Raw genomic sequence first — 21,552 nt, 5'->3', positions numbered from 1 at the left:
AACAGGAGATTAAAAAATGTGGGTGGGATGGTCCAAAATGACCCCAGGGTTTTGAGCACAGATTAAAAAATAATAATGGCTAATGTTTTTGAACATTTGCTCTGTGCCAGACAGTGTTTTGTGTGGATTTTCCAGAGTTTCATGATGTGGGTATTGATGTAAGTACTAATGCTTCTCCCATTTTATAAATGAGGAAACAAAAATTCATTGAAAGAATATAATTTGTCGAAAGTCACAGCTGAGCGGAAATTTTAATCCAGGCAGCCTAGATCCAAACACCATGCTCTTAACTTCTATGCTCTTTTCTATCTCACACCCTAAAGAAGTGAGGGTGACAATGGTAAACTTGGGATGAGAAGCTAATTTGGGTTTGGGACAACAGTATTTCCAAGTAGACATCTCCAGGTGAGATTTGGAGATGAAAGACCTCAGCTTGGACAAACTGGAGATCTAAATTTTACAGTAAGGATTACAGAGAAATCAAAAGTTCTCAGGGGAAGAGCATACAGCCGAGGTACCAAAGATTGCAATTATTCCGTAGGTATTACTTCTTGGAGGTAATGACTTTTTAAGCAGGCATATTGGTATTTCATGTTATATGACCCTAGACCAGTGGTCTGTCACACACCTCTATTATAACAAAACTTCTGAGCATATACCCTTGGTATGTGTAACTTATTATCCATTGTTTTCGCTTAGTAAGGTAGCTGATGAAGAATTCATACTGGAGGAAGAGGCAATTGTATGATTTTCTGGTTTGCTTCTCCTTGCACTACCAGCATGAACTTCAGGCTGCAGTTCTTTGGCAGAGGACTTTTAAAAGCCATTTCTCCATTCTGTTGAGTTAAAACTATTCTATATTATCCAGGCTCATGTAAAACACACTCTGTTACAATGCACTGTGCATGAAAGAAGGGCACCACGGTCTAAACCCACATTATGGATCTCATTCTCACTGCATTTACATCGGTGGCACCAGACATCTGATTTAGGAGCTAAATTATGGCACTGGTTTCATTCCATATATTAAATATATTTTTATTTGCAAATAATAAATATTTGTAAATAATTTTTATTTACAAATAAATATTTGTAAATATTTTTTAATGTACAAATTGTCACTTAAGCATTTCCTTTCCACACTCAGTAGTTTAACTGTTCTCTACCCCAACCAGGGAACTTCTCTGCCCTTCAAAGGCAACTGACTTTGTCTTGACTTTCTCAGGAGTCAGGAGGTGCTTCCTCAATACTCATATTCCAGTATGTGCTGAGTGGACAAGTCTGAGATCACTGTGTCTGTACACTAGATGGTGTACACACTTCTGTCCAAAACCCACTCAGCCATTCCCTCTCTGGATTTGAATCCTTGTAGATTTAGTTTCCTCATGCAATGTCCTCACCCCTGTTGTACCATTTTAGGTTTCCTTTTTTTTTTTTTTACTTTAGCTTCAACCTTCTCCTGTTTTTCTTACGGTTCTTGGGATATGATATGGAGAATTTCATAGCATTTACAGAGTAAGCTACTTTCGATTTGTACGTGGACAGGTCTATGTTCTCTGTATGTTTCCAGAATTTCCTTTCTGTATATTTCTTAACAAAGGAGTTCATATCTTTCCAACCTCCACCCACTATGGAATGAGGACCTCCCTTTTATATGTCAAAAGTAAAAGTAGTATCTGAGTCAGAATATATACCCAATAAACATTTGCTTAGTGAGAAATAATTTGGAGATTAGAGTCAAATGGTAATGTCAAAAATATTTATGAATCCTTGTCAAGTGAGTAGAAAATAGTGGTAATTAATGTGTCTTATTTATATTTATTTAGGTTATTAATTAATTAATAACCTATATTAATTCCTATATTTTCCTGTTATTAATTCCTATATTTTCTTTATTGTTTTCTTTAACCTTGAATTAAAGGTTTTCTTCTGTTTGAACAGATAATACTCTTACAAACAAACAAACTGGCCACACTAGACCTGGAAATATATTCTCATTTGAGCCATAGAAAATAAACCTTAACACTGAAAAATGGTGAGTGTGAATATTAAAATATCAGACAACAGCTGGGAACCCCAATTGGATTTTTTGAGATAAGACACAATACTAACAGAGTCAAGTACACAGTCCAGAAAGTTGGTGATACACTCATCTTTCCAACAGATATAAATAATGAGGTAGATGTTAAAATAACTTGTAACTCCTCACTATCATGCTGATGGAACTGATTCATTATAACTGTAAATGGGGGAAAAAATGAAAGAATTTACAGATAACTGTGGACCAACTTCCTTCCTAGCCTAACAAGAAAAAGGGCTTTTACGTTTGGATTTGGAAACAAAAAATATGATTCTGGTTTTATTTTAAATTTCAAATCAATGTGGAAAAATGTCTTTCTCTATATTTCTTATTAAATAAATGAAGCCAAATGGATACTGCCAGAAGATGGTTCAGAATTCGGTATATTTTAGAGTCATTTCATGAGAACTATTTGGCTAATTGACTAATTGGCTGCTTGATTCATAAACATTCAGGCTGATATAGAAGCAAAATTATTTTTTTGTCCTTTTCCATGTAGCACTTATATTTTCACATGAAAAATGTACTTAGAGCTTATCAATATAATTTTTAAAAAACTGACTTTGAGAAACAGCTTTGCTAAAACACCCACCTCTGTTTCTAAAGCTAATTAATAGTAAATATATATGTTCCATTTCTCATACTGACAGGTCACGAGTAGGACCCACAGAAGATCTATAAGATTTAGAAGAGAGGGTTACTACTAAGTGAAAAACAGGAGTGGAAGGGAAGAGCAGAATGGCTCTTAGTGTGGGGAGGTTAAAAAATGGCAGGCAGAGGTGAAGAGCTGTTTGCATCTGGCGATGGGGCTGTGGTTGGTAAAACTTATTGTTCTCTGTGTACAAAGGAACAAATTCAAAATGGGCCACTGTGAGACACACTGCTGCCTTTGTTGACATTGTGGGCTCCTCATTGAAAAAGGACAATGTAAATAAACACGTAGGCAGTGAAATGCATCAAAGAGCTATCAGTTTTTAAAGTCTCTACCCCGTTACACTGGAGAACCTCAAACTGGCAATCATGACTAGAAGTCATGTCAGTGTCGGGACAAACAAAAGGCAGCAGATTGTCAAGTTGTTTGTTATTGCCTACACAACGGCCAAACTGGAAATTCCCTTGGCTAATTTTCTCTCATTGCCCAAATGGGAGTCCATCATGGAGTAGACTTGGGCAAGACTACTTTGCTGAAAGTACACATAAGGCTCACCCACATCATTGAGAAAGTTGTCAAGCATGATCTAATGTTCACTGTTCGGCAAACCCAGTACTTTTCCATCCTTATTAACAGGCCTGAAAACACAAGTGCTTAGTGACCATGAAATGATGTATACATTCTATGTGGGTAAGACTCCTTTGCCAAATGTTAAGTTATTGAGTTTAAAATAGACCAAGCAGGTGAATACAAGGTTTGAAGAAAATACAATTCTTAACACAGTCTCGGAGCTTGGAGTGGAGATGTAAATAACAAGCATATTGGTTTAATGGGTATTAACTCCACTCTCCAAATGGAGAAGTCCCTGACCTGCTCAAGCAGGAAATGCCCTTCTGAGTTTCAATACCTTCGTCTTAGTCACCATTTAGAGAGCTAGCAGCTTCGAACACCTGTAAAACACTGGCTTTGCTGACCTTTTTGCCACACGTACCTCTCTTCATAACTTACATCAAACAGCCCCCATTTGCCTTCGTGAATTAAAAACTTCAGCAGAGTGCTCGCTTCGGCAGCACACGTACTAAAATCGGAACGATACAGAGAAGATTAGCATGGCCCCTGCGCAAGGATGACACGCAAGTTCGGGAAGCGTTCCATATTTTTGAGGCGATATGGGGATATATGCATATGTATAGCTGATTCACTTTGTTATAAAGCAGAAACTAACACACCATTGTAAAGCAGTTATACCCCAATAAAGATGTTAAAAAGAAAAAAAAAAAACTTTAGCAGATTTTGTGGAGGACTGCTTAACAACACTGAAGAAAGCAGATGGAATGCACTGGTTAGAGCATAAAAACAGGGCAGACATAGCCCTCCTTCATAGATTCCCTGTGTGAGAGCCTCTGTTTAAAAGCATGGTCACTGAGAAAATCATAAGTTCAGGCCTACAAGTGAGAATCCAGTGCTACCTGAAGATGTTAACTAGCAAAATTTGTCCTACACCTCTACTCATCATTGAGATGTTAGACCTACTCTCCAAATGGCATTGTCTTCCACTCAGTGATTTACTGGTGAATGCAGAAAGAAACCCCAAGCTAGTATCCTTCAGTAGGATCAGACAAAATGGGGGATAGTGTTGTGATGAAAAATTTTAGGGAAAGAGTCCTCATTTATAACAATGTTATTTAAAACTGTGTGTGTCACATTTTGGGGATATTCATATAGAAGATGCATCCCAGTGTTTAAAAGTATTGGATATAAATATGGGCCCAACCATGAGCATGCCTTAAAAGCATATGCAGTCAAAGAACTTGAAATGTTTATTAATCCTTTCGAAGGGCTGCTGCAATAAAATCATGTGGCTGCTTCCCAGTTGGCCAGAGAATGGGACTGCTCACAGGTTTCAGGTTGAAAAGCCTCCCACAGCTCCCTAGGCAAGAAGTTTGGCAGTGGTGCTGAAAAACTACAAAGACATATTCCCCAATATTTATCATATGATTTGTATTCCGCAGTCATTTCCAGTTTCAATGGCAACAGTGGAAGGGAACGGATGAAGTCAGGTTACAGGAATAGAATGCTTGAGACAGGGCTTGAATATCTAATGCACATTTCTATGGAAGGCCCAATGCCAGGAGCATATAACTGCAGACGTGCTGTCTAACTTTTTTTATTAAAACTCACCAGAACAAACAAAATACCCTTTGGCAAAAGACCATCAGAAAACCTCAGTTTTGAAGGAGAACCATCTTCCTTCTGATAAAAAAGAAACAGCATTTTGTGCTCAAACCCCCTCTGTAAATCACCATTATCTCTGCCTATGTTTATAAAGTATGGACAAGTGACTAGTCTGCAGTAAAGTGTAATAATAGAGCAAAATAAAATGAAGTGAGTACATTTCCTACCATTAAACATTGTTGTGTGTCCATTTAGTTTGTAATGTTTATAGAAATAGCAGCACTCTGTAGAAAAGGAATTCAAGGGATTCAACCAAGGGGAAAAAAAAGACTTGCTTGATTTTCACTTGACCATATTTCTTAATTATAAAGAAAAAAATACAGCACATGTCATATATTAATAAGTAGCATTCTTTTGTCATGTTTATTTTTCTGTGTTTTCATTCTTTCTTAAAATATAGCTTAAAGATAGAAATTGAAGTATTAATATTAAACAGATCATGTCATTATCCTGTAAGTGTTAAAATGATAATATTTTATTTTGTTATTTAAAAGCTGCCCAAAAGGATGCAGCATGGCTTAAATATTTGGGTGGAGTTCTTCATTCTACCTTTATTTTCCATGGCCATATAACAGTCTAAACCCTACTTAGGACCCCGTGCAAGGGCACAGAATGAAATTAAAAATCACACCTATTACTGCTACCAAGGCAAACTATTTAAATTTCTCCTAGTATTTACTGGAGTTCTTGGTACATAGCGAAGAAAGGCTCAGTGAATATTTGTTGAATAAATAAAATCACTTATTTATAAAACGTGTGGAATTCACAGGATAAGATTTACAGCCGTAAAAGTATAACGCTGTAAGGCAATTCTTAGGTGAAATTACAGAAACTGCCTAATTATTATTTGCTTTGGTTCCATTGTATTTAGTGATGAATAATTTTCTTATTTTAAAACAATATTTTTCAGATATCCATTATTGCATAATTAAAGGCCAAAAATGAAAACTAGAAGGTTCTTAGGTCTATGTTTATTCTCCATTTGCAATATTTCAATATAGTCCTTTTCTATGGAAATACTTCTGAATTTAGAACTCTGTGGAGAGAAATACTGACATCAGCACAGGCAGGAAAAAAATAGTAATTTATTTATTTATTTATTTATTTATTTATTTTTTAAAGGGACGTGGTTATTTTAATTAATTTATTTATTTATTTTTGGTTGTGTTGGGTCTTCGTTTCTGTGCGAGGGCTTTCTCTAGTTGCGGCAAGCGGGGGCCACTCTTCATCGCGGTGCGCGGGCCTCTCACTGTCGCGGCCTCTCTTGTTGCGGAGCACAGGCTCCAGACGCGCACGCTCAGTAGTTGTGGCTCACGGGCCCAGCTGCTCCGCGGCATGTGGGATCTTCCCAGACCAGGGCTCGAACCCGTGTCCCCTGCATTAGCAGGCAGATTCTCAACCACTACGCCACCAGGGAAGCCCAAAAATAGTAATTTACATACAAAAAAAACGAGTTGTTTACCATGGGAGACATAAGCACACTGGTTTTAACAAATTCACACTTCTATATTTAATAACTGAAGCATTAGGAAATCAGCTGCTCTCAAGTGTATTTTAAAAGCATTTGTAATGTGGAGTTTTCTAATATTCTCTTCCCAAGTAACTATTATATTAAAAATCTTGCCGAGTTTCAAAATAGATCTGCTAAAATCTTATATTTATTTGAAAAGATTGCATTTTACTGAGTTTATTATAACAATAAAAATATAGCAATGCAACCATATGAATATTTAAAAATATAAATGCCACTGTCTTTTTAAAAAAATCCTAATCTAGAATTGTTTTCTGTTTTAATAATAAAAGTCAAATAAGTGGTAGGGGAAAACAAGAGGTAAAACTATAAAAAAGAATCATGGGAGTACATTTGCAAAGAGAATTCTTTGAATTCTCGCTTAAGAGAAGTGAGTTCATTAAAATAATGAAGCTAAGCCTAATATTTTATAATAAATAAGATGAAATGTATTTTCTATGGCAGAAGCTTTTCAAGTTATACCAGTTTGGAAGTCATTATTTCACTTGATCACTAAAAAATTCTTTTGAATTGCTCTTCAATTCATATAACAAACCCAAAAGCTAACACAGCTTCTATGTTTACCATATCTTTAATATGGCTTTATCTTGCCATAATACTATACCCCCATATAGTTCCAGCAGAAAGCATTTCAAAACCAGAAATCATTCTCTTCTATTTCACACTCAAGGCTGGAGTAAATTGCATTCCTCTAACAAATCAGATTTTCTAGTGAATACATCTGGAGGGCAATAGAAACAGGATGGTGGTGGTGGGAGGTAGAGGTTTGAGATTGGGAAGTGTTGTAAACAGAAGGAAAACCATTGGTGAAAGTCAGAGTTAGAATGCACCGATTAGATCATGCGAGATCTTGTAAGCCGTAAGTTAGCATATGAACTTTCTTGTAAGCCATAGGTTAGCGTATAAACTTTATCTTGAGGGTGATAGTGAGCATAGAAGGGTTTCAACTGGGGCCAGGGTAGGGGATGATCAGATTTGCACTTTAAAGACATCATTCTGGCTATGGTTTAAAAATGTACCAAAGGGACAAGTCTGTGCACAGGGTTAGAAATCCAGGCAGCAAGAAATTGTAGAAAAATGAACACATTTTAAAGATAATTAGGAGGTAGAACAGATATGAGTTAGGTTCCAATTTGCTGTAAAGGTGACAGAGAGAAGAGTTGACAGTGTCACCCAGCTTCCTGAGTCCACACGAGGATGGCATTTATTATAAGGAACACAAGAAAAAGATCAGCTTTTAGAGGAAGTATGATGAATTCAATTGGAATATACTGAGTTTTGGACCCTGAGATATCTAGTTGGATTATGGGATAGTTATGGAATAAAGATTTATAGAATTTATGGAAGATCTGCATATAAACAGTAATTGAAACAATTGAAAAGAAAGATATTACCCAGGGAGGGAAGGTAGGATGAAAACATAAGAAAGTCAGGGCTAGGCTGAGAAACACCAACATTTAAGAAATGGCCTAAAAGGATACTGGGTCAGTGGGAAAACTCAGGAGGGCTGTGTTACAGAAGGAAATTTGGTTTCAAAAATGTGGGAGTGTTTATCATGCCAAAGACTGATGAGAGATCAAGCTTAAGATAAAAACTAGCCATTAGATTTAACCACATGGAAGTAATTTTTACTTTGGGCAAGAGCTGTTTGGTAGAATGGTGGGTACAGGTGCATGAGTGGAGTGGGTTGGGTGAAGGAGCAGGGAATGTGAGACCCAGGAATACAGACTCTTTTTTAGAAGTTCTATGAGGAATGGGGAGAAGCAACTGGGTAGTACTAGAAAGGCAGAAGAGTTCAGAGAGTAACTTATTTCCTTGGGAAAGGTTTCAGCATGTTTAAATGCTGATGTGAAGTGTCTGATAGAAAAGTAGGTTAAAGTTATCCAAAAAAAGTATAATAGCTAATAATAACAGCTAACACTCACTGAATGCTCAATATATACTAGGCACTCTTCCAAGTTCTTCATGCTTAGTAACTCCTTTGATGCTCACAGGTAGGTACTGTGATTATTCCATTTTTCAGATAAGGAAATAGAAACCTGGGGAGTTCGAAGGACTAACTGATGGGATAACTTTGCTTAAGAGGTGGAAAAAAGTGGGATCCAAAGCCCAGATAAAGGAATTACCCCTGTACAGAAGAGGGACAGCTTCCATTCTACAGGACCGGACATGGAAAGGATGGGATGGAGGTAGGTGAATTTATAGGTTTGGAGGCAGGAGACTGAGAGAATTCTCTTAACAGCTTCTATTTTGTCAGTCAGTCAGGAGAGAAGGGCTTCTGCACAGCCTGAGATGAGGTGGTAGGCTGGTAGGTTTGAAATACAAAGAAGGTGTTAAATAGACACTATAAAGAATAAGAGAGAATTTATGTTAACTAGGGAGCATAAAATGATTGCAGGCAGCCCTGAGACCCCACTGCAGTTAGAGGGCCAGTGCTAGCCATGTCATTCATTTTCAGGGTTGTGTGGTTTCCCCATGCTCAGTTTCAGGCCAGAGGAGAGGTAGTGCTGTTAAGACTATCCAAGAAGGATCCAGAAGTCTTGGTGTTTAGTCAACCATGGAGATCTAGAAGACCTTGGAGGTAAACCAAATGGGTCAGGGGTATGGGTAGGGCAGGGGAAGAGTAAGGTATATAGATCCGTTTGATAGGCACTTACTTGAACCTTCTTTAGAAGTAGAGTATAATCATACTTAATTAATCAGGTAGACAGGGAATGGATGGTGCCCAAAGATAAAAAGTAAAAAAAGTAGATCTTGGTGAAGGGGTATATGGGAACTCTGTACCTTCTGCTTAGTTTTTCTGTAAACCTAAAACTGCTCAAAAAAAAAAATAATAATAAAGTCTATTAATTTCAAAAATACACCTTGGAATATATAAGGTAGGGACTCTCTGATTATGACTTTACCATATGACTGCATATGACTTATCTTGCTTGTCTACAGTGGCTTGGCAGGTAAAAAGAAGAAAGGAGCTTTGGACTATTGTCTTTCGGACCACAAAGCACATGCGCATTATCCTATACCCACTGAATATTGATGCTATTCATTGGTATTCAGTTCTGTGTAACCTTCAACTACGAAAGTTTTCTGAAAGTGCAGAAAGTTTCAATAAAGGCACTACTAAGGTTTGTTATGAAAACTTTGTTGCAAACCAAAGAAACTACGTGTCAGAAGAGAAATTTACTAATGAGCCAACAGGTGGCAGTATAACATGGTGTTCTTGAATTTTTAAATAATAGAGCTAATTAACAATTAGGGCAGCAAAAGTCTCTCAAAGTGGAAAGAAGGTGGAGGGGGAAGGAGGACAAGGTGAGGGAGGGGAAGGGAGCGGAAAGGAGAAGAGAGGAGCGATCAAGAGAAAGGGATTCTGAAGGAGACAAAATTATAATACTATCTATTCATCCCTCAAAATTTATCTCAAAACTCACCCCTGGGGACTTCCCTGGTGGCGCAGTGGTTGAGAATCTGCCTGCCAATGCAGGGGACATGGGTTCGAGCCCTGGTCTGGGAAGATCCCACGTGCCGCGGAGCAACTAGGCCCGTGAGCCACAACTACTGAGCCTGCGCGTCTGGAGCCTGTGCTCCGCAACAAGAGAGGCCGCGATAGTGAGAGGCCCGCGCACCGCGATGAAGAGTGGCCCCCACTTGCCGCAACTAGAGAAAGCCCTCTCACAGAAACGAAGACCCAACACAGCCATAAATAAATAAATAAATAAATAAATGAATGAATGAATGAATGAATGAATGAGAAATTCTTTAAAAAATAAAAAAACTCACCCCTGGAAATCTCAGACTCCAGTCTAATTCGGATGCTGGCAAGTCATGGTGTTAACACAATGAATAGTGTAACAGCTGATGGCCATACCCATATCTCTATTAATTAGACTGTGAGATTCTTGAGGACAGGAAACTGTTCATCTTTGAATGCTCTCGAACCAGTGTCTAAGCCAGTGTCTGACTCAGAATAGGAACAAAACAAACATCGATGGATGAACGAATGTATGAATGAATGAATGATAGGTATCTGGCCATTTTTCTTGCCATTGACTGTAACCTTTTCCATCTACCTTTGGGAAGAAAAGTCCTGTCAACTTCTTTTCTAATGAGAAATCATTTCTCACATTATATCATAAGTCATCTGGGGAAAATTTACTGTTCCCCTTTAATGACAGTTAAAATAAAAATCTTTAGGATGAGGAGAATGCAAAACAAGCAAGCAGGTAGCAACAGTAGTGGTTGGAATGGTTTGGTCCTGAGGGAGAGAGGATATCTATTAAGCTCCAACCATGTGCCAGACATAAATGATAGACTTTGCATGTATTTTTGTCTGATCTTAACAACAGTAGTATGAACTGATTACTGTTATTAGGCCCATTTTATATGTGAGAAAATGAGGATCAGAGAAGTTAATTTGCGCAGAGACATTAACTGGTGCAACCTGACCTTTCTTCGTTCCTTCCTTCCTCCCTTCCTTCTTTTCTTTAACTAACATGTACTTATCACCTGCTGAGTCCTAGAGGGGCTAAACAACTTTTCTAAGGTCACGCAGTCAGAAAGAGGCAAAGAAGGAGTCAAATCTGGGCCTTCAGGACTTGAGAGTCCATGTCCTTTATTAAACTACATTTTTCCATCACAGATCTCTTTGCAAACTTTGGGAACTTCATCTCACTTTCCTGCTCTCCCTTGAATTAACATCACATTATGGCGAGCCAGAAGCTGGGATTTTGAATAGAAAGAGACACAGTTGTTTTTCTATCAACTTCTGAATTGAGGTCATTTCTCCAGTCTGGAATTTGCTAATTCTCCCCCACCGGCAGCTCTTCTTGAAACTTTTGGCCAGTGCAGTTGACACCAGAGACCTGGGAAGCCATCCTTGCGCTCTGAGCTTCCAGCAGCAGCCTGAGCTGTTTGTCAACGAGCTGAGAGCCTCGTATCTCAGATTAGTGCCCAATCAGAAGACAAACAGAAGGTGAGTAACTTCATGGGAGAACAGTAGCTATGTATGCTAGCCATCCAGAAACAGCCAGATGAGATGGCATCAAAGGCCTAAAATGCCATATGTCACTTAGAATCGTATTCTCATTTTAATAGTGCTATTTTGATGCACAGTAGATAAGCCTGAAAGTAAATACACGAAAATGCTAACAGAAGGAATATGGATAATTGATGTTAGGGCAATGAGATGATGAGTAATATTTTTCTTTTAATTGCCAAAATTTTGACGATGTGGTTTTAGTACCTTTAAAAAGAAAATATTAAAGTTATCTTATTTTAAAGCATTTTTTCTCTTTGATGAAACAGCGTTCTAGAAATAACTAGAAAGGACACATGGGCAGATGAAACAACATAAGCCAGATTCCCAAATTCTGGATTTATCTTCCTACAGATTTTTCTGCTGTGGATTTGAGAGGAGCTACAACTACATAGCAAGGGCTAGGTTTAATCAGTAGGTCACAAGATTTCTGGTAATAAAGGAAACTGGTTCATAGGAATGGCCTAGGAGGTGTAAATAAAGCAGAAATCAAAAGTCTCCTCAGCTCCACAACTGCAGAGGTAATACCTCCACCCGCCACCAGCAGTGCAGCTGTCTGGTGCTTCCAGGTTTCCCCTTGGCTTCTGTAGCTGCCATCATAGTAGTTGGCCCCTAGGGGCGCTCTGCCCCATTTTGCAATAGTGCTCTTGTCCTTCCAGTAGACAATCTCAAAATCCTCCTTTCCCCCCAATCTAAAAGCAACAAATAAAGGCAGAATTATTGTTAAAAATTTGAAAGCATGTTTACTAGAAAATTGAATGGAAAATAAATGCAAATTCATGGAAATAAATCATATAATGGAGAACAGATTCTTTTATCTTTATGTAACTCAAATCTTGCCGCAGATCTGCTTCCTGAGAACCCAGATTATAAATTTTTTTCTGAGCCTAGACTGTGGGATACTAAATGAATCCCTCAGAGCCTCTAACCTGAGGTACCAGTTCTACCCCTGCCAAGTCTGAGGAGAATCTCAGCCTTCACTCCTCATCCCTCTAGGAGGCTAGCTACCCCACTGGGTTCAGGTAGCTTTCAAAGGCCCTGTCCTTCTCATACCTTCTGGTCTCTTGGTCTCCTGGGAAAGGAAGGTGCTTTTCTCTCAGGTCCAGAATTCAGCCTCTGGATTTAGGCCTTCCTTTGTTTACCTTACAGATAACTAACTTCCTTTGCCTTTTCTGTAAGTCTGTAGATCCACACATCTCCCTGTCTTGTCCCATCATTTGAATCATCTCATTAGATAAATGTCAAGTCTTGGTTTCTCCTATCTGGATGGCAACCTTTACACTCATACTTTCCAGAGCATCTTGATTTAATCATTCCAATCTACTGTCCCAAGAAGTAAACACCGACTTGTCCATCCATGTTTCCCCAGTTTGCTCAATACAGTAACCATACCTGTGTCTTTGGCTAATATCTTCCCCTATTCTCACAAATGGCCACAAACAGCAGACGGCTTTGGGGAGGATTACCTCATGTCCGCTCCTCATTAGACAAGCAGAAGACTGTATCCTTACCATCCTTCAGAGACCCCAACCACCAACCTCTACCTCCTCACCTGGACTCTCCCTTCATTCCTGTTCTTCGTCTGAGAGATATCTCTGACTGAAAACTCATTGGCAGAGCAGAGATAATTGACACACTCTGAACCCAACAAAGGTTCAAGCCCGCCTTGCCTCGGTTACCCACTCTCCTGTCTGCCTCAGGTACTCTCTGGACCCCCTCCTCAGGGAGTGATCCTGCAGAATTCTACCCATTACAGTTTTACAACATCAAAATCCCTTAACCATAGAGTAACAACAACACATACAGTGAGAGGAGAGTGGATCACTCACACATGCTCTTACGGGAAAACAGGCAGCTCTTTCCCTGGCAAGAAAAATATGGGTCTCCACCCCACCACAAAAAAAAAAAAAAAAAAATCCCAGGATGCCCCAGAAAGCAGCTTCTTTTCTCCATGACGTGTTGTAAAGCACGTCAGCTGCTTCTTGTTGCTGTGAGGATCACCCAACATCGGGTCACTGAGACAGACGGCAGCCCTGGCTCGCACGGCTGATAGGATTAGGAGCTGGGGCTTTGTCAGCCCTGACTGAGTCTGGGAGAGACCCCAGCATACGCAGGTGAGCTGAGAGGAAGAGCGGATGTGGGGGACGGGGAGGTATCTTGGTTAAATGGTGCAGACCTTTTCTCTTTGGCAGTGCGTTTGTATTGTCTTTTCTGTGAAGTTTGCAGTCTGGGGGGTTCCTATCAAGAAAAACCTGTCCTTTATGACTTACCTGGTTTCAGGGATTGACAGCATATGCCTCCCAGGATTTTTGTGAGGCTCAAATAAGATTATACATGTGAAAGGGCTCTGAAAATATAGTTGTGTGCAAATGAAAGGTATGAATCACTTAATTACAGATTTCACATAGGCAAAGAATCGAATAATTTATCCCAAATTTGGGGCCATAATTACATAAAAACATCCCTTTTCTCCCAGCCTACAATACCTATCTTCCCAGGTCTGGGCAGGGATATTATTTATAATCTTGAAGGGTTCCAGCCTTCTGAATTAGTTACTTTCTAAAAAAATCAGCATTACATTCATTTCTAGAGGAAAAGCCACAAAATTACAAAACCAGAGAATATTTTAAAGCAGATAAAAGATGACTATAATATACTGTATTAGATTATGTCTCTTTGATGGTATAATGCAAGCGTTATAAGACACTTAATGACGTGAGAAACACTTGAATGAAATTAAAGGCAAGATAGATATTAGCATTTGTAAAACTTGCCTTTTAGAACAGCATAAAAACAGCCTTGGGTTCCAAAAGTACAGAGCTAAAAAGCGTTTGAACACTAAATCATCAGCCTTTCCCTCAGCAGGTTGCTATGGTGACAACAGGGCTACAGCACGGCCTCTCACTGCCTGCACTTCTGCAGTAAAGGCTTTCACTTAACACATGTTGGATTTTTTTAAGGCACACACCCCATCATCAAATACAAAGAAATACTGGAGGCAGCTTTATCTGAGTCATTTTCTAAACAGAAGTTGTGTCTATGTTCTTTATCCTGTACTGATGGGCCCCTTAGGGGGTTAGAAAATTCACTTATTCATGCATTCATTCATTTGACTGTTATATATTGAGTGTCTACTGTGTCAGGACCTGTACTAGGCACTGCCTACATCCCTGGTGAAGACAGACAAATAAGTAGGGGATTCTGATACAAGATCATAACAGTTTTCCTGGGGTGAATTAAATACAGGTGTCCTGGAAGTATGTAAGGACCGATCTTCTTGGGGGATCAGGGGACGTTTCCTGGAAGAAACTGTTTCTAAAATGAAACTTAATGTATCTTTAGGAGTTGAGGAGGATGCGTGGGTGGGGTGCAAGAAACGCTCTAGAGAAAGGGACCAGAGTGTGCAACAGTCTAGAGGAAAAAGAGAACACGGTACCTCCTGAGAACTGCAGTTGCTAGAGTTCAAGGGGTATCCATTTGTATGTGGAGGGAGAGTGGCAGGGGCGATGGATTGGGGGTGGGTAGGGGTGGTGAGGGAGGGAGGATCAGAGAAGGGCAGTGTCAAGAAATGAGATGGGAGAGATACACAAAGCCAGATCATGAAAGGCATTTGTGCCACATTAAGGAGTTTGAATATTACTTGGAGGACAACCGAGAAATCATTAATGAGTTTTAATGAAGAAGCATGGCTAGATTTGGCCTCGTGGAAAAATTGCAAAACTGGCGAGAAAGGAATAAGAGGCAAGATTGGAAGCAAGACAACTTTAGTTAGACCGCTCTTGCGATAATCCAGGATGTTTGTGGTTTAGGCTCTAAGTGAAGATAATGCAGTCAAACAGAGGCCATAAGTAATCCGGTTCAAGACATTATTTTTAGGGTAGGGTGGAGATCATTCACGCTTTCTGCTATACGGGGCCACATGAGGGAGAAGAAGTCAAGAATGACTCTGAGGTTCTGACTTGGACGGCTCCGTGGAGGGTGTTTCTGCTGTTAGGCCCCCAGATTTAATTCTCAGGAGGGACCTCAGAAGCACCTTAACAGTTTGACGTTAACAGTTCGAGCCTATCTCACAGTCTATGTCCTCAGGCTCATAATTTTGGAAATAATAGACTGTAGGAATCATCCTGGAACATCACTTACCTGAAGTCCGTATCTGAGACAGCTGTAGGTATACAAGTATGAATTAATCAGCTCTTCCCACAAAATAAAGGATCCCAAGATCATCAACTTCACTTAACAAATCTAAGTAGATTGAAAAGACATGAAGATGTGTGGAATAAAACTTATTTATGGGTATACAGGAGGCAAATTGCTTTCACTAATCCTCTGATTTCAGGCTCTCTCTAGACTCACACTGTACATTCCTAGATTTAAATGTTGCGGACTCAGAAAAATGCTTTTCGGAGGGCAGACAAATGAGATGGTGGAGGTTCAGATACCATTTTCAAGGATCATAGTTCTTCCCTGTGGAACACTGGGTGTAACGATCGGGCTGTTCCCCATCCACATTGCTACTTAGAATATTCTCCAATTCTGAAATAAAGGGCATCTAAGTTATTATACATGTAGAGTTGCATCATCAGATGAAACTTCAGTAATAAGTGTAATAAATCAAGGCCCATGACCCAAACGACGGATGATCCCTATTCCACGTCCTCAGCTGAACAGGTTTTTGAGCTATTTTGAACAAATCTGTCTGCCTCAAATGCCTTTCTGTCTGTCACGTAAGAGGATTCAGCAAATATTGAACGGAAGAGCTGGACGTGACTTTGCCCTTTGGAAAGTTCTCTTCAATCAGCTGGGTATAGCTGTTTTTTTTTGTTTTCCTCATCTAATCCTCCTAGCTATCCTTGACGTAGGTATTATTATTATTATCCCTCAAATTTAACGAGGATAAACTTGAAGTTCAGAGAGGTCAAGAACTTTAGGCACATAGGCACTTGGCTAGAAGGGAGTGGAGTACTGCCTTGAACCGGTTTTCTGAGTTCAAGTGCGGTGTCCCCAAAGCAGCGTGCCTGGTACTCATTCCCGGGCGTCTGTGGGCCAGAGCTGGAGAAAAAGGCTTTCTCGCCCTAAGGGGCCTGGCTTCCCAAGCCCGCGGGAACTGGCCTCTTCCTTCTGTCCCTGCGGTGCTGCGCTGCCATCGCCAGGCCCTTCGGATGCAAATCCTCCAAGGAGAATCGCAGCCTTTGAGATTCCGGAGCCCGGACGCTGTGTCAGTCGTGCAGCTTTCGCTTGGCTGGGGTCCGGGTGGAGGGGGACCACCCTGTCTCTCTCCTGCGAGGTAATTGTGTGGGGAGCTGTAAGTTGACTTAAAACCGAGAGGGCAGGGAGCAGCCGCGAGGCAAAAACTTTCCCTTTCTACAGTTTGGCTCTCAGTGATGTCACAGCTTTTCTGGGTTCTCCTCTGCGACGTGCACCCCCTTCGAACCCGATACCAGGTGCCAAAAAGGGGGTGTTGGGCGTCACCCTGCTGGAGATGCTTGGAGCCTCCGCAAGCCCTCCCCGGGTCGGACTCGGCAGACAAGGAGGGGCGCGCGGAACTGGTGGGCAGGGCCCGCGGCAAAGTCGGGCGGGCGGGGCGCGCCGAGGCGCCTCCCAGGGGGCAGGCAGGTGAGGGAGGTCGGGGGAGGCGGGGGCGGGAGCCGCGGTGGCACCACGTGTCCGGCCGGGGCGGGGCGGCCGGGCGTGCCCTCGGGGCCCTGCGCGAACTGCCGCAGCGGTGGCGGCGCGTCGGCCCCGCAGCAGCCGCGGGCCGCAGAGCGCGCCGGCTCAGCGCAGTCTCCTCGCCCCGGTGCCCGCAGGTGCCTCCTCCTGGACGGCGGCAGCGGCGGCGCGAGGAGCCGGCGGGCGGCAGCGCGATGGGACCCCTTCGGGAGACCAAGGTAAGGAGGGCACGTCTTGCGGGCGCGGATGGCGGTGTCCGCGAGCGCCGGAGGGAGAGGAGTGGTGGGCACTGCGGGGAAGGAAGTCAGGTGAGAGCTGGAGGGGTGACGTTTAGAGTTGTGGTAAACGGGGGCAAGGAGGTGGTGGGCACGATGAGAAGGCAGGGGACAGCTACTCAAGTGATGAGACCTGGGAGATGGGGAGGTGACACTGTGTTTGGAGGGTTGACCCGAGGATTAAAAAGATTGACTCTGAATGGTTAATCCCATCCCCTGAAATTGGAGATTTGGGATCTAGCTCTCAGTCGACGTCCTCTGTGTGTGAAGCGGATAAAAAAGGATTTGATGTATTGGGGACTGAGAAATAAGGACGCCAGCATTGGTTCAGGGTCTGCCTTGTGCCGAGCGGCGTGACTGACGGGTGATACCTGCTGAGTGACTGATGTGCAGAACGAACCCCGAGGCTGGGTGCGGCTTTCTGCCCTGGATAGGGTGGGTGCCTGAGCGACCGCGGGACTTACCGCGGCTGGGGCTTTCCCTTCCATTCCTGCCCTGTGAGGGCCTCCCAGAGGTGTTTGCTTTGGCAGCGACCCTTCCTGGTAAGCCGCGTGGAAATGAGCAGGAGGTCATGTTTCCAAATAGTGTTCGTTACCTAATCCAAAGCCCTTTTTCAATTGCAGAGGTTGGAGTGAGCAGTGGGGTTTTTTTGCAAAGAGCTCCTCCTAGGAGTCCATTTTAATAAGGAAGGGTGGTGGTGACCCCGAAAAGCACTGGACTGACTGCACGCCCGTTCTGCTTCTAGATGATGTGCAGCAGTTTGGCTAAGCATCCTTGCCTCTTTTAGCCTCAGTTTCCTCATCTGTAAATAGGGACACAAATTAGTGTCCTCCCTATGGCCTCGGTTGTAAACATTAAACAAGATAATGATTGGGAAAGCACTTTAAAAATTGAAAAATTTTGCTAAAATACTGCTTTTTAGGCATTTTTAAAGCCAAGGAAGGCACGGCCCTCTGCATTTAATTCTGTGTCTTGAAGGAGAGAGAGAGAAAAATCACTTCATATGGGTGACCTGTAAGGAAAACAAAAGCTAAACATGATGTAAAAGGTGGAGCCATCTTACCGGGTATTGGATTTTTGTTTGCTTTTCTGTTGGCAACAAGCCTTGTGTACCAGGATATTAATGAATAATTAAAATCCTGGCCGGAAGAGAGGGGATTTGAAAGATCCGGCTGCGTGATCTATCAGGAAAGAATTGTTGCAGGTATAGGGGTCTACTTTGTGGGGAGACAGGAAAACAGAAGTGAAAGTATCACAGCTAATTCAGGGAAAGCAAAATGGAAGTCTGGAGGAAATCAAGTAATAAGCCAGAGTGTGCTGTGAGTTATAAAGAGCCTTTGAGAGAGCAGAAAGCTTAAATGTGATAGGAAAAGCCAGAATGGGAAGGTGAGTTAGGAACTGCATGAGAGAATGGAATAGCCTTTCTGCTAGCAGCTGGAAGTGTGTGTGTGTGTGTGTGTGTGTGTGTGTGTGTGTGTGTACATCCGTGCTGGAGTGTGTGCACTTCAGTAAATTAGAAGGCTTAGCTGAGTAGAAGAGTTCTGGAGCTCATTTTAGCTACTGAAACAAGGACTACTCTGTGAAGATTCAATATTCAGAAATGTGGCTTCTTAGAAACTGAGCCCAGAAGCAGACTGGAGTTCAGAGGGGGCAACAAATGTTCTTTTGTTTTATTTCTGATGTCCAATTTGGAGAAGGAGCAGAGAGTGCAGCATCATGAGAAGGAGATTTCCCGAAGCCGGATTCCCCGTTTGATTCTTCGGCCCCATCTGCCTCGGCAACAGCACCAAGTGTCCCCAGCCTCTGAGTCTCCCTTCTCGGAGGAAGAGAGCAGAGAGTTCAACCCCAGCGGCTCTGGGCGCTCAGCGAGGACCATTAGCAGCAACAGCTTCTGCTCAGGTACAGTACCCGCGGGAATGAAGGCAGGAGGTGTGTACAGTGCCCGGCATTGTAAATGCGTCTGGAGCGGGCCCCTTAGAGTCTAGGACGAGACGTTAGTTATTAGGATGAATGATATGAGGTTGCATCTTTTTGGCTGTTTTGACCTACGAACACAGCAGGTTCAAGTGGTTCAACCTAATGAAATTTCGTACCTGTTTTTATATGTTATTCTAGTTGATAATTTACTATGTGAAATCTAACTCCTTGCTTCTATGACTGTTTGTAAAATGTATTCCTTCTTTAAATCTGGAAAAAGAAGCGTACATTTTATACTAGCAATCTTTGTAAGCCTGTGTACTTCTGCTAATGCAATCCTCAAAGATAAAGCAAGTCCTAATGAATGAGGTCAGGATCAAGGTGGTTTATTTCCCAGGACCAGCCTGACCTTGTATATTAGAGGGAAAGAGCACAGGCTTTGTAACCTTACAGGCCTGGGCTGGAATCCCTGGCCTTTCTACCCCTTACGAGCTGTGTGACCTTGGGCAAGTCGCTTAATCTCCTTAAGCCTCAGTAATTACATCCATAAAATGGGATGATAATACCTACCTTGTAGAGTAGCCGAGAGGTTGAGAGAGACCACGTACCTAAGTATAGTCCTAGTGCAGGTCCTGGCCTGTAGAGGTGCTTAATAAATGATGTTTCTTAATACAAAGAACATATGTCAGTTTCGATACATGTTTGAGGAAGTTTCCTTAGAGTCGTGAGTATATTTGGTAAAGGCATAAATCTCTTCCTGGAGGTGCCACCGTTACCTCTTGACGGAGCCTATTATGCAAATTGAAGCACATGACTTAGAAGGACTTGTATTCTTTGAGAAGTATTAGGAATTTGGGTAAAATTTAAAGGAGTGACTGTCTTATGATTCATGAAGAATGTTTCACAGAGGATAATTTTTAGAATTTATCTAGGGAAAATGTAATTTGAAGGTTAACACATGCATGAAAAGTGACATGAATCAAGGTGCTATGATTAATGCCCTAATTTAGCAGGATACAATATTCCATTGTATTTAGTATTGGTGATTACATTTTCAGGGATTTTAAAAGTGTAGCTTTAGATTTATTATATACTTTCACAAAATAATTCCACCCAATGCATAAGTTGTATATTAGAAATACTGTGCTGCTTATTTTTATATTTTTTTTCTCTACAATGCTTCAGATTCTCTACTTGGTTTTGAAAAAATTCTATCAAAGTATTATATTTTAAAACGTGTTGCTGAATCCATTGTAAAATGGAAACCCACTGATGGTTTGCTTGACACTCTCCCAGAAAGAAAAAAAAAGGAAAACTGCTGGAGTAGTTAAGATTCCTAGAACCTGGAGTCGTATTTGCAGAATGTAATGCTGTTTACTTTCACTCCATTTTGGAGTTCAGGAATCACTCTAGTTGAATGTGGATGAACCCAGGGGACTATCATTTCACACTGACACGGCTTTGTTTACATAACGCAATTCCATATTTATTCCTGAAATTCTCTCCACATAATCATTCTCTCTCTGACTGACTTCACGGTGAGCAGTGTTACCAGCAAAAAAGAAAAAGTTGGTCAAAACAAAATAAAAATCCCCAAATAGATCTTAGAAAATATATTTGGCAAACAAATAAAATTGTTAATTTTGGCCATGAATCATTCTTTCCAAGACCTATTTCCTGGATCAACCCTCCTTCCCAGGAGACCTGTCTCCCACTAAGGCCATAATGCTGTACGTGAAAACTGAAAGTAGATATTGATCCTTCTGCCATTAACTAGTTGAGAATTGAGTGGCAGAAGCATCTAATGATGGGTGTCTATAAACCTACCTTTCGATCTTTAGCCTTGAATCCTGCCTCCAGATAGGACTCCCTCTGTTCCTGGGTCTCATCTTCCTGCTTGGCTATTCCCCAAGGTTTGGGTTGATGCCTTTTCGTTCTTTGCTTTCCTTTCCTAAGAGCCCTGGTAAAGCCCCGTGACGGCTTTTGAGTGCTGTGCTGACTAAAATTGACAGGAGCAAGGTCTTTGGGGGACATGTTAATGATGCTTTAGGAGGTCAGTTGGTGGATGGGAAATAAATGGGTTTAGTACTATGGGGAGTATTAAAGCTGCAGGCAGTGAGGTAAAGACTGTAAAACATGTCCAACCAGCAGGGGGAAATAGCT

The 21,552-nt window shown here is 41.4% G+C and overlaps 1 protein-coding gene across 8 annotated transcripts in view; it reads left to right on the top strand.

Moving 5' to 3' along the window:
- The window catches only part of SYBU (syntabulin), a 118,263-nt gene that overhangs the window by 28,495 nt on the left and 68,216 nt on the right, over window positions 1-21,552 (top strand). For 6 of the 8 annotated variants that reach the window (XM_082434299.1, XM_082434301.1, XM_082434297.1 and 3 more), the window contains 2 exons: window positions 17,335-17,415; window positions 19,167-19,371. In XM_082434299.1, coding sequence (XP_082290425.1) covers window positions 17,392-17,415; window positions 19,167-19,371 — 229 coding nt within the window. In that variant the 5' untranslated portion in view covers window positions 17,335-17,391. Of the gene's footprint in view, window positions 1-13,520; window positions 13,645-17,334; window positions 17,416-19,166; window positions 19,372-21,552 lie in introns of those variants that run through there. The other 2 variants (XM_082434298.1, XM_082434294.1) reach the window with 2 other exon arrangements.

This window comes from Balaenoptera physalus (genome assembly GCF_965194825.1).
Source record: "Balaenoptera physalus genome assembly, chromosome: 17".
Classification (NCBI taxonomy): domain Eukaryota; kingdom Metazoa; phylum Chordata; class Mammalia; order Artiodactyla; family Balaenopteridae; genus Balaenoptera; species Balaenoptera physalus.
This window is presented reverse-complemented; position numbering and strand designations above follow the sequence as displayed.